This window comes from Monodon monoceros, unplaced genomic scaffold, assembly GCF_005190385.1.
Source record: "Monodon monoceros isolate NGI ecotype Baffin Bay Population unplaced genomic scaffold, NGI_Narwhal_1 Super_Scaffold_2, whole genome shotgun sequence".
NCBI classification, from domain to species: domain Eukaryota; kingdom Metazoa; phylum Chordata; class Mammalia; order Artiodactyla; family Monodontidae; genus Monodon; species Monodon monoceros.
Window position 1 is genome coordinate 104,772,272 of NW_021703776.1, and position 13,048 is coordinate 104,785,319.

At 42.2% G+C, this 13,048-nt stretch overlaps 1 protein-coding gene and 1 non-coding gene across 4 annotated transcripts in view; both read right to left on the minus strand.

Moving 5' to 3' along the window:
- NCAPG2 (non-SMC condensin II complex subunit G2) overlaps positions 1-13,048 on the minus strand; it is a 61,697-nt gene that overhangs the window by 37,964 nt on the left and 10,685 nt on the right. For all 3 annotated transcript variants that reach the window (XM_029234267.1, XM_029234270.1, XM_029234268.1), the window contains 5 exons: positions 12,617-12,711; positions 10,199-10,268; positions 7,762-7,848; positions 4,965-5,060; positions 4,196-4,321 (listed from right to left, as the gene is read on the minus strand). In XM_029234267.1, the coding sequence (XP_029090100.1) occupies positions 4,196-4,321; positions 4,965-5,060; positions 7,762-7,848; positions 10,199-10,268; positions 12,617-12,711 (474 nt within the window). The remainder of the gene's footprint in view (positions 1-4,195; positions 4,322-4,964; positions 5,061-7,761; positions 7,849-10,198; positions 10,269-12,616; positions 12,712-13,048) is intronic.
- On the minus strand, positions 11,396-11,502 carry LOC114902172. Its single transcript, XR_003795397.1, has one exon. It is a non-coding gene; the product is annotated as a U6 spliceosomal RNA (small nuclear RNA).

Consider the following 13,048-nt stretch of genomic DNA (forward strand, 5'->3'; position numbering starts at 1 on the left):
CACGTGCCGCGGAGCGGCTGGGCCCGTGAGCCGTGGCCGCTGGGCCTGCGCATCTGGAGCCTGTGCTCCGCAGCAGGAGAGGCCACAACAGTGAGAGGCCCGCGTACCGCAAAAAAAATAAATAAATAAAAATGAAAGTAAAAAAGGGTCCCTGTCTTTTAGGGACACCTACTGAAGTAATTAGAGTTGAAATGCTTGCTCAGATCTGCTTCAAAACAGGGAAGAGGAAACCAAGTGGGCCCAGGTCAGTATCACCGGGACTATCTGGGGGCACATGGGGTTCACTGTACAAGGCCCTCTACTGCTACATGTGAAACTTTCTAATTCAAAGTTTAAAAACAAAAATAACCCTTACTCCACGACTAGACCAAAAGAAGGCCGAGCTGGGGATGAGTAAGTACTTCCTTCCTCTCCTCCCCGGCAGTGTTGCAAACACCAAGGGGTCCCACGGGAAAGAGCAAGCAAGGGGCTGCTCCACATACTGCAGGGCAGAGGGCTGCAGGCAGACCCTGCTGAGCCCACACAGAGCTCAGACCAGCCCCAGCCCAGGGCCAGGACTTGGCGGACACAGGGCAGCTCGGGCGTAAGCGACCTGCTGGGAAGGTCTCGAAACAGATGCTGGGGGCCAGGTGCACAGGAGAGCCAACAATAACTCCACAACCTCCACGAGAAAGAAGAAAGGAGAGGACGCCACGCAGCAGGAAAGACCCCTCCTTCCCCACCCAGGGACGGTGCGCACCAGCTGGCCTGTTCCTCACGCAGAGCCCAAGGGGAGCCCCGTCTGCTGACAAGCCCCGTGCATGGATGCAAAACCACGGCCAACTCAGCAGACAAGGAAGAAGCTACTAATACTCAGCTCTGCACAACCAGAGAAAACCCAGGCCAGCTGCCTCTTCAACCCAATCCTTTATTCAAAATAGGGATGGAAAAGTGAAGACGACAGGTCACTTGAGAAAACAAACAGTGAGGAAAAAAGATAAAATAAATAAAATAAAAAACAGAAGAAAACATTAGGAATTCACAGGTTTTAAGGCTTTTGTTTTCTATGAATTACTTCCAACATTATTCCTCAAAAATAATTCTGGATAATCACCTTGCAACACACAGTCCCACAGGAGTCAGGGCCCACATCTGTGTCTCCAATCAATCACGCTGTCACCAAGATGAGGGCACTTGACTTGTAAAGCGGTTTCTATGAGGAGAACCACCGCACCTCCCAAACCACAGGCATGCATGGAGGCCTCGATCTGCCACCTCCAACAAGGCCTCCCTCCACTCCAGCTGGAGACACAGCAGAGCAGAAAGCGTGCAGGACACAGGGTCAACGCTGCCCTCACTTCCTGGACTCCCCCCACCCCGTCCACCCCACAAGACTCGCTGACACCTACTCAGGCCCTGATCCAGCAGCGTCATGAACTCACCGCCAGCCCACAGGCCAGACTGGCCCATGCCTATGGCGTGAGAATGGTTTTTCACTTCTGAATGGTTGGTAAAAGGAATAATATTCTGTGACACGAGACTATTACATGGAATTCACACTTTGGTGTCTGTGGATCGGTTTCATTGGAACAAGCCACCCCTGCTCCTCCCTGTACACGTGTGGCCGCCTTTGTGCCACAGCGGCAGATGGAACAGCTATGACCACGTGGCCCACAGACCTAAAATCACTTCTGTCTGGTCCTCTACAGAAACAACTCCTGCTCTTAACTACTACTGTTATTAACTTAACTACTACATTGCCCTGCTTCATAAAAGAAGTTAGAAACAAACAGACACTGGAAAGTAGAAAAGAAAAAGATTAAGAAGGTTCCCTTTGTCTAAGATTCAAACCAATGGACTGAATTTCATGCTACAGCAGCAGAAAAAAATCAAAAGATAAAGGAAAACATCCTTAAAGTTTCAGATACCCTCGACACTAGAAAACAATACAAAATATTTTGGCAGTCCTGGAATAAAATGATTTTGAATACAAAATTCTCGACTTGGACAAACTGTAAACTGTCACAGAAAAATAAAGAACATTTTAGGGCTCAAACAGTTAGAGGCACCTGCCTCCCCAAGGATGCCCTGCGGCAAGGTAGGACCCACCGAGACTCTCTCGGCTCACACTCGCTGGCTACCATCACCCCCTCAGCACGTTCACTGCACTTCCGAAGGTGATTCCAGGCTTCCAGAGGACCTGCTGCTTACACATGAGCCTTTCCCTATCAGTTTTCATCCCAAACAAGACTTAGAGTGGAAACTCTGTTATTGCTGTTTTAAATCTGTTTTGACAGTGACATCTCATTTTTCTTAGATTGTTGACTAAGTTTTGCTACCTGAAAAACATAACCCTATCTCCACTAAGACATATGCAACTTTAAAAACTAACTATAACATGAATGTTTTCTACAACCTACCATTTTCTTAATTTAAAGGAATTATTTAGAATTTAATATTTCTTGTTCTGAAAAAAAAACTTAAGTGACTTTGACAATCTTTTAGTGCTTTTCTTTCCTTAAATTCGAACAAAATAGCATGCAATAATTTTTATTTTTTAAATAGTTAATAATACAAAACTCACAGTGATTAATCCGAATATAGACTGCTCTGAGTTATAGAGGACTGTGTGTGACAGTTACAACCCTTTACATATTTTAATGTCCTTTTGTACAGCTATAACCACTGTCATCTTAGGGCTAGGGATTGAGCTAAATGCTTTATACACAAATTTTCACTGAAACCTCATCACAATCCTATAAAATATTATTCCCAGATTTAAAGAAGAACCAGGACTAGAGAGAGATGAAGTAATTTGAAAGAGATCAGACTTCTTAAGTGGGAACTGGCATTCGGAACAAAACGCCTGACCCCACGCTAATCACTGTGCAAACTGCCATCTGTGGGCTGACAGGTGACCCCAGTCCTGCAACGTCTTCCTCGTATATGGTCAGGTCAGCGGCTGGGGCCAAGCAATCACTGTAGGCAAGTAACACAACGGGTCCAATGTAGGAGGGGTGGGAGCTGGGCCACCGCCACACACTCCATCTTTGCATTCAAATGCAGAGACTTAAACACTCAGGCAAAAACAGAGGCGGTTCATAGATTGGACACCTGCATTAAAAAGAGCAAAAGTTTTTTTCATAGTTTTATGGCTAAAAGCTACCAAAATCTAGTTTTGGTTTGCCCAACAACATCTTTCCACAAAATTAACCATGATCCTCAAAGGGACTTGTAAATAAACATACATGTAGATGAGGCACACATGGCAAAATACTAATGACTGTTCATTTTAGGGGTGTGTGTGTCTGTGTGTCTGGCTGGGTGTTTATGCATGTATATGTGAATGCGCATATGTGAATGCATGTGAAGAGGTAAGTAGACACATACTCATTATACTATTATTTCAACTTTCTGCATGTCTGAGATTTTTCATAGGAGATCAGAAAACAAACAAACCAGAGGAAGTTTTTAGGGCCGCTACGGGTAACCATCATCATGGCATTTTTGCTATCACTTCCTAAAATGTTATTCTACTAAACTAGGACAATAAGTAATATTTCTTAGCTTGTGTCAGGAGACCCTGCAAATGTAAAGGGCTGTAGAGAAAGAAGCAGAGGCTCACACTCTCCCACCAGGTGAAAAGATTCGAGATACCCCTTGGAAATAAATGTCGCATCCTGATGTCCTAACGTCTCATTCGAAAAGTCAGTCATCTGAAAAACATCCATTGCAACAGGCGTTACTTGCCTTAAAACATAACCAGTGTGTGTTTGTTCACAACGCTGCCACACAACTTTACAGCAGGCACTATCACCATGCCCGCTTCACAGATGAAGACAGAAAAGTCAGTGCCCAAACTTGCCCCAAGCTTCACAGCTACCAAACGAGGGATGGAATCAAACCCAGCGTCTGTCCTAACCACTGTTACACTGTCTCTCTGCTAGGGCGACAGGGACACACGTAAGACGCTTAAAACTACACACAATAAACGACTAGATGTCCTAAAGGAGACTGAGAGGAAGAGGAAACAGATTACGAGTCCACACTGTCACAGAGATACCAGGGAGAGAATGGATTTCCTTGAAGAATGTCAAGATCTGGAAAGTCTGCCATGTGGGGTCAGCACAGGGCAGTTACGGGGGGATGGCCAGGACCCACACGAGGCCCAGATAGAGCTGAAGGCTTAAAGAGCTCGACCACATGAAATACATACATAGAGTTCTTCAAATTGTTTCTGAATTTCGCTATCCATCTCAATGGCATTAAAGTTTGGATCCCTAATAGGAAATGCTTCAACAAACAGCAGTGCAGCATTGGACCGGACTTCCGAGTTTCTGGCCTGGAATAGTTGAAAGAAGAGTTTCAGAATCCAAAGAGCGAGCTGACATTCAAAGGCTTCAGTGTAGAATTCCTAAAGTAATGTTTCTAGTGTCTCAATATAGACTTATCTACGAATTAAAGACAACTGTAACATTTAAACTAACCAAACTTGTGAGACCTTCCTTAAGTGAAGCTGAACTCCCAGCTCCATGTCGACAGATATTAAAAGATGTTTCCTTGCTTCAAAGCCCATCTTGTGTCATTAAGAAACAGTGACCATCATGTCCCGCTCCCAACACCAGAGTCACCTGTGTTGAAAATTACCCGTGTGCTCGTCTGACCACTCCTCAGAGTGCTGTCATCTTGTCCCCCAGTCACCAGCAGGAGGTCCTGAGGACCAGGACGGTACAGCCCAGCTCTGCCGGTTTACTTATTAGCATGACTACCCTCCTTCCAGCTGTGCAGTCTGCACTAAACCAATTCAGATTCCCAGTTTAAGAAATGCTTTTAATAAAAGAATAAAATATTCACCCGAAATCTCACAGCATTCCCAGCCTCAAGTCTTACTTTTAGTGCCTTACTGCAATTCTGAATTAGAGTATGTGAAGTTCAAAAGCATTAATTAGCATTCTAAACAGAGAGAGACTATTTAAGAGGTGTACCTTTAATCCTCTCCAAAGGATGGGCTTATATAATCTGTAAAGCATCTCTTCCACTCCCTGCCGAACTTCCTTTTGACGATGAAGATAACTCAGCACCTAAGAGCCAAGAACAGAAGAACAGAATGGTAACATTGGTGTTTTTAAAAAAGCATCTAAGGTCCTACTTTGAGGAAACAACAGGGAGCATAGGCTGCACCTTATTCATAAGTCTTGACAAATCTTTCTAACAGGAACCACAGTGGAAAGACATGCTGACAGCACAGAACATGGAAATCATGCAAAAGGCATCTATGGTGGAGAGAAAGACCCACAGCCTTGGGCTGTACAAAGGTTTGGGTTCCAGCTTCTACTCTTCTACCAGTAGCCACAAAACCTCATAAAAAGTCACTTACACCTCTGACCTTCAGGGTCAAATGAAAAAGGAGTCAGCCTAAGTGCTTTCTACAACCCATTCTGATTCTACAATGCACTGGCTACAACCGTCTTTTGTTTTAAGAACCTATATTGGGCATTCAAAAACAGGATATACAGTCAGCCCTTCATATCCACAGATTCTACATCTGTGGATTCAACCAAGCCTGGACAGAAAATATTTGGAAAAAAAAAAAAATTCCAGTAAGTTTCAAAGCAAAACTTGAATTTGCTGCTTACTAGCAACTATTTACATAATAGTTACATAGTATTTACAACTATTTACACTGTATTAGTTACTGTAAGTAATCTAGAGATGATATAAAGTGTACGAGGATGTATAAGGCACTGGAGCATCCGTGCATTTGGTACTCAATCCCCCGCAGATCCCGAGGGGTGACTTTATCTCAAACAGGTGTCACTGCCTAGTGATCCTTTCCAGGAGAAACTTAACTTAGATGTCAAGTTCATCCCCAAACTCATGGATAATCAGAAAACACACTGCTCTTTTAGCTCCATCCCTTTGTTCTCTTCTACTCCCTTTTTAACCAGCCAGAATCTTCCAGCAACTTTTCACAGACTCCTGCCCCCAACAACAATCAATGTTGCCTTTTTCCTTAATTCACAACTCTTGGAGCTAAAATTATATTAATGAAAAATGCAAAAAATTTTTAAATTAGGCTATAAAACTACAGATTATACTTTAAGCAAACTTGAATCAATTTTGCCCTAAAAACTACAATCTGGGGATTATTTTTTTCTGATTGTTAATTTTGCATTTAGGAGACTTTAGTCTATCATTTGTTTTTCTGTGTACAATATTAATTTGTTATCAATGGTATACTCACTTCATAGAAAGCTTTTAAACAGCTGTACTGAGATACAATTCACATACCATAAAAGTCACTCTTTTAAAGTGTATATAGTTCAGTGGGTTTTAGTATATTCAGAGTTGTGCAACCATTACTACTACCTAATTTTAGAAGATTTTCATCAATGATATGACGATTTCTTACTTTCAAATGACTCCTAAGGTATTTCCTGAAGCTTCTTTCAATATAGCAATAAAATGACTTATCAGGTAAATTTGATATTTATCAAAAAAAGGATTTGAGAAAGAAGCTATAATATGTTATAAGCAGTAGGAACAATTACTTGGAGTCCAGGAATACATTTCATTTGAAAAGTGAAATCTAATATTCTGCCTTTCAATTCCTTCTGTGCATTTTTCCATAAATTTAACAAATGATGATACCTATACTTACAATACCTTAATCACTCACACTATCACAGCAGAAAATCAGGTATGAAAAAGTCTTTAGTTACTTGGTCCAAGAGTGAAGCAACTACATCACACATCTGTACAGTTTAACATGACGTTATTCTTTATGATTAAATAGAATCTGAAACGCCAAATCATACACATGAAGTAAGTGACCCCAACTGTCCTACAGCTTATGAAGCACCTGGGACTGTGTGTGTGCTGGGGGCTTGGAAGGGGCACGTGGATATATTTATCCCTGGTTCTTTATCTTTGGATAATGCAAAGTAAATCATCAAAAACATAAAAGAAATGTTTTTTGTCCATTCAAACTTAATACAATTAGTAAATTTACGTCCTACAAATAATAGTTTCACTATACAAAAAAATAAAGAGGTAGCCTTTCTTCCCTTAGCTTGACACACAGTTGCCAAGACTAACAGAAAGCAAAGAAGGCGTCGCCCCTGGATTAGGGCACTGACCAGCACCACAGACCAGACCTTCCAATTCCTTCCCCAGGGTCACTGTGATCAGCCAACTCCTGTCAGTGTAAAAACCACACTGACAGCAGAGCCCTGTTTAGTCAGTCCAGGGTCACTGTGATTAGCCAACTCCTATCAGTGTAATAACCACTGACAGCAGAGCCTTGTTTAGTCAGATCATGCACAACATGAGGATAAAATCCATATCCAAATTCTGAGACTACCTTTTAAAAATAAAATTGTATCAAGAGAAACTATCAAAGCATTTACTCAATTTGGTTTGCAGAATACAAAGTGGAAATGTAATGTATGAGAGTAAATAACAAAAAATAATCTTGAATAGCCTCTTTTTTTGAAAACAGTGGTAGTGGCAGTAAGGAAGTGACGATTCTATGCATTTTTATGTCGAATAAATTCAATTAAAGTTGTTTGAATAAAGTTCTGATGTCTTAACAATAGACCTTTGTTTTCCTAATCAAAACTTTGGTGGCAGGGTAAAAGTCCCAGGTTCCAAGCATCAAGATTCTGAGAAATCCTTTTAACGGATGCCTGTGAAAGCTTAACAAAATTTCACAAAAACAATTATCTGAAAACAAAAAAGATGAGACATGATTTTCAAAAGTGCTGTGAGAGTGTGGCTCACCTCGCGCACTCTGGTGTGCACTGGAGACTTCCGAGGAAGGTGGACCCCATGGTACAAGAAGTCCTGGATGCAGCCATTTTCGATGGCCTGCAATGACACCGAACGCGAGAACTTGGGTGAGTGCATTCCCACAGACGGCAGGACAGGCATCACAGTGGTTAGAGCACAAAAGGACCATCTGATCTGTTCATCTTCTATTTCATGAGGGAAAAAGCCTGGATCCTTTCATCAGAGCTTTTCGACTTTAAGTCTACACCTCTTAGAATTCCTTTCATCTTCATATACCAAAGAGAACTTTTAGTTTCCTTTGTCTTATTTGATGAAATATCACATTTGTGCTAAATAGCAGGGCACTGGAGCCTGGTTCAAGCCAGACAGGGCTCAGAGACTGAGGGGGGGCCGGGGAGCACCCTCTCCTGAGTCATCCTGATAATCTCAGAAGACTGGATATGCTCCAAGAGCCCCTCCAGAACAGACAATGAACTACCTCTAAGGTGGGGGCCATGATTCCAAACTGACCAAAACACCACCTTTCAGGGCTGCCACAGAGAGGGGCGGGGCAGGGGCGGGGATGTGGCAGCTCCTCGTTCAAGCCAGGACAGTGAAGGCCTGGTGTGTTAGCCTGCATTCTGCCTCCATACCCAGGATTCCATGGTTTTAGGGAAGGAGATAAGGAAAACTTGCTACTAACATTTTTACCTCTTCTCCATTAACTCTGAACTGTCTGACTTGCGATGACATAGGAGACACACAGCACTGCCAGTCAAGTGTCTGGGCCACAGAAGTTGACCCCTGAGAGCTAACTACCAGAACATGGACATCCTGCAACTGACCCAGGCTTTTCAACATTATCAATGGCAGACATTTTTTTTTAAAGAGAAGAGTGAGGAACGCTCTAAGAGATTTAAATGCTGTAACAAGCAAATGCAATTGGGAGACTTGCTGGATCCTGATTCCAAAAAAAACTATAAAAAGACATTTTTTAAACAAAGCAGAGAAATTTAAATATGACCCAATTAATTTTTTAAATACGCAGGAATTATTGTTAATTTTGTGAAGTATGATAATGGCACTGTATAGCCATACTTTTTAGAGATGCATACTGAAGTACACATAAATAAGGTGTCACGTCTGGAATTTGCTTTAAAAACTTGAAGGGACAGAGGGAAGAGAGGGAAGGGAGTGAAGCTGAGAAGTACAAATTGCTAGTACTAATTTGGTACAAATCTAGTCAAAATTAAATTTTAAATTACAAACGCCTATTTTTTAAACCACTATTGGAGAAAAGGGGAACAAATACTCCTTCCTGTGAACAAGTTTCATGCAGTAATAAAGCAATGCAAAAAAATGCATAACAATGTCCCGGTTCTGCCATTTCTCCAAAAAATTATACACTGTAAAACTATTCTACAAGTTGTCAGCAGGGGAATAGAAGTGGTAAGTTTTAGTCTTCTAGAAGTAGATGTCAGTGATAGACCCCAGTATAGTTAACCAAAGCTTAAGCTGGGCAGGAGAGCAGAGTGGGCAGAAATCAACTCCAAACATCCGGTGGTTAACCTCCCCTCTCCCCACCCCCACCAGTCCAGGGCCTGCTCCCCCAGGAGGAAAGACCCCTTTATGACTTAAGAGTAAAAATTTTACTCTCAGAAAGAAAAAAACACATCTAAGAACCTAGTATGAGAAAAACATAAGGGATATCAGACAAAGACACTTTCTTTTGATTTTTTTCCAAAAGAGCCTGTGAATGTTTAATTGTGACTGTGAATTACACAGCCAGAATGTAGGTGTTATAGTCATTAAAGGTTAGCTGTATTAAAACACAGTCTTTAAATTCTCAGATGATGTGAAAGAGGTGGCCTGAGGGTACCGAGGAGCACTGGCCAGAAGAAACAGGACCCAAGCCACAAACACAATTCTAAACTTTCTAGATGCCACATAAAAATCAGAAAAAGGAAAAGGTAAACTTGTTTTAATAATATATTTTGTTTAGCCCAATATATCCAACACACTATCATTTCAGCATGCAATCAATATTCTTTTTTAAATAACCACGAGATATTTTACATTCTTCTTTTTCCACACTGTCTTCCAAGTTTGGTGAGTTTCTTACATTTACAGCCCATCTCAGTTTGGACTGGCCACGTTTCAGAGGCCCGGCAGCCACATGTGGCTGGGCACTACAGGTCTAGAGCTGCCAAAATGCCTGGGGCAAAAGTCTTGATTCCACTCAAACTACACAGCACAGTAAGTCACGGGCATCTTGAGGCTGTGCTCAGGCACGGACGTGACCTTGAATGCGCGTGGAGGACGCTCACCATGGGCTTTAGTGTGACAGACAAGCATCAGCACAGGTCTCAAATGGCCCTACTGTAGCTACTTATTTAGTAACCAGAACACAATAAAAACGTTAACATTTCATAAAATGAAAAGGAAATACCTCTAATATTTTCCCTGAAGCCTTTTTCCAAGCTCTGAAATAAACTTCTGCAATGTGTACCATCAAAGATCTAGAAGAAAAAATCAAAAAATTTTAATGCAAGTCAGAAGAATTATATTTTTAATGTGTATCATTTCAGGAACTCTCCTCTCCTAGGGAAGAAGAAACTGTTTTGGACTAGTGCTTTGCAAAACAGAGATATGTTATCCACCTGCAGTAGAAAGTAGAAAACAAAAGTCCAGAGAAGGAGGACTGAAATATCAAACCATTTCTTCCTTCTCAGTCCGGCTTCCCCAGAACTTTATTATTTCCTATAAAACTATGACACATAGCCCAGAACCAAATCCTTAAGTAAAAAACCTTTAAATATAAGTACACTTTTTGACTTGAAATCATTTTGGACTTTCCGGACTAGTTCGCTCAGGTACAGGGAGCCCTAAAATACCAGGGTTGACTTAGATCCATAATTAGGAAAAAAATCTGCTGGTTCAACCTAAACATTCTGCAAATGAGGGAACAGGAGAAAGCATTCTAGTAAACAATCAGAGATCCAGAATCACATCCCAGCTCAATACCTACACAGCTGCCTGATGTAACCAGGCCCACCTCAAGAGTTTCAGGATTCGGTTTCTTTTTTTTTTTTTTAGATTCCATATATATGTGCTAGCATACGGTATTTGTTTTCCTCTTTCTGACTTACTTCACTCTGTATGACAGTCTCTAGGTCCATCCACCTCATTACAAATAACTCAATTTCGTTTCTTTTTATGGCTAATATTCCATTGTATATATGTGCCACATCTTCTTTATCCATTCATCTGCCGATGGACACTTCGGTTGCTTCCATGTCCTGGCTATTGTAAATAGTGCTGCAATGAACATTGTGGTACATGCCTCTTTTTGAATTATGGTTTTCTCAGGGTATATGCCCAGTAGTGGGATTGCTGGGTCATATGGTAGTTCTATTTTTAGTTTTTTAAGGAATCTCCATAGTGGCTGTATCAATTTACATTCCCACCGACAGTGCAAGAGGGTTCCCTTTTCTCCACACCCTGTCCAGCATTTATTGTTTGTAGATTTTTTGATGATGGCCATTCTGACTGGTGTGAGGTGATAACCTCATTGTAGTTTTGATTTGCATTTCTCTAATGATTAGTGATGTTGAGCATCCTTTCATGTGTTTGTAGGCAATCTGTAAAAAATATGGAACACTTCACGAATTTGGGTGTCATCCTTGCACAGGGGCCATGCTAATCTACTCTGTATCATTCCAATTTTAGTATATGTGCTGCCAAAGCAAACACAAGGATTCGGTTTTAAAATGCAGCCTCGGGCTTCCCTGGTGGTACAGTGGTTAAGAATCTGCCTGCCAGTGCAGGGGACACGGGTTTGAGCCCTGGCCCGGGAAGATCTCACATGCCGTGGAGCAAATAAGCTCGTGCACCACAACTACTGAGCCTGCGCTCTAGAGCCTGAGAGCCACAACTACTGAGACTGTGTGCCGCAACTACTGAAGCCCACGTGCCTAGAGCCCGTACTGCGCAACAAGAGAAGCCACCACAATAAGAAGCCCGTGCACCACAACGAGGAGTAGCCCCTGCTCGCCGCAACTAGAGAAAGCCCGTGCGCAGCAATGAAGACCCAACGCAGCCAATAATAAATAAATAAGTAAATAAAATAATTAATTAATTAATTAAAAATGCAGCCTCCTTCAGCCCCGGAGCAGATTAAGTACTTGGCCGTGAATCCAGCAGATAGCTCCAAATGCTCTCAGGGCCCAGAGGCTAGGAGCTCGCACAAGGGCATGCTTCCAAGCCCCTTCCCCAAGGGCTCTTCCCACCAACCACATAGCTCAGTCCACGGGAAATTGCACAGTGCACATTACGTCCAAAGGTATCAGAAGTGCTAGTGACATGGGCTTTACTATGATTGAAGCTGAAATTTAACTGGTAAATAATTTGACTATTTAAAGAACTACCACAAAGTAAAATCTTAATTTCAGTGTCACTACGGCAAAAAAATGGTTTCCTATAGCAAGGAAAAAAAATATCCAGTGATACAACAGTACATAATAAATAATAGTTTAAGAGATAATTTTTAAAGCTTCTAATGCATTAATATAATTTAAAAGTCAGGTCACTCGGGCTTCCCTGGTGGCACAGTGGTTGAGAGTCCACCTGCTGATGCAGTGGACATGGGTTCGTGCCCCGGTCCGGGAAGATCCCACATGCCGCGGAGCGGCTGGGCCCGTGAGCCATGGCCTCTGAGCCTGCACGTCCGGAGCCTGTGCTCCGCAACGGGAGAGGCCACAACAGTGAGAGGCCCGTGTACCGAAAAAAAAAAAAAAAAAAAGTCAGGTCACATAGAAACTTTCAAAACCACACTAAGCACAAAATATTAATTACCCTTAATACTTACTTTTGTAATCCTTGTAACTGGTTTTTAATGGTCCCATGGATCATTTTAATGAAATTTATATTCCAGTTGAAGAGAGAACTAAGAAATCTTCTTCCCTATAAATTAAAAAAATAGAATATAATGTTAAAATTGCAACCAAATAAAAAGTTCCCAGGAACCAAAAAACAAACATTCGTTGAAAGTGTAGTAACACTAAAGTTTGCTACACCCAACAAGGAAGCATCCATACTTCTAAGTTAGAATCTACACACTGAAGTTGCACTCGAGCACAGTGCTTCTGGTGGCAGCCCTGTGTGGGGATGGTGGCGGGAGCCTCGGAGGGACTGAGCTGGGCAGCAGCAGAAGGTGGGAGGCTCCCCGTGGAGGGCGGAGCAGCAGGCACCTCTGGGCTACTCCTGTCCGACCACAGGGTGACCCAGATAGCTACCCCAC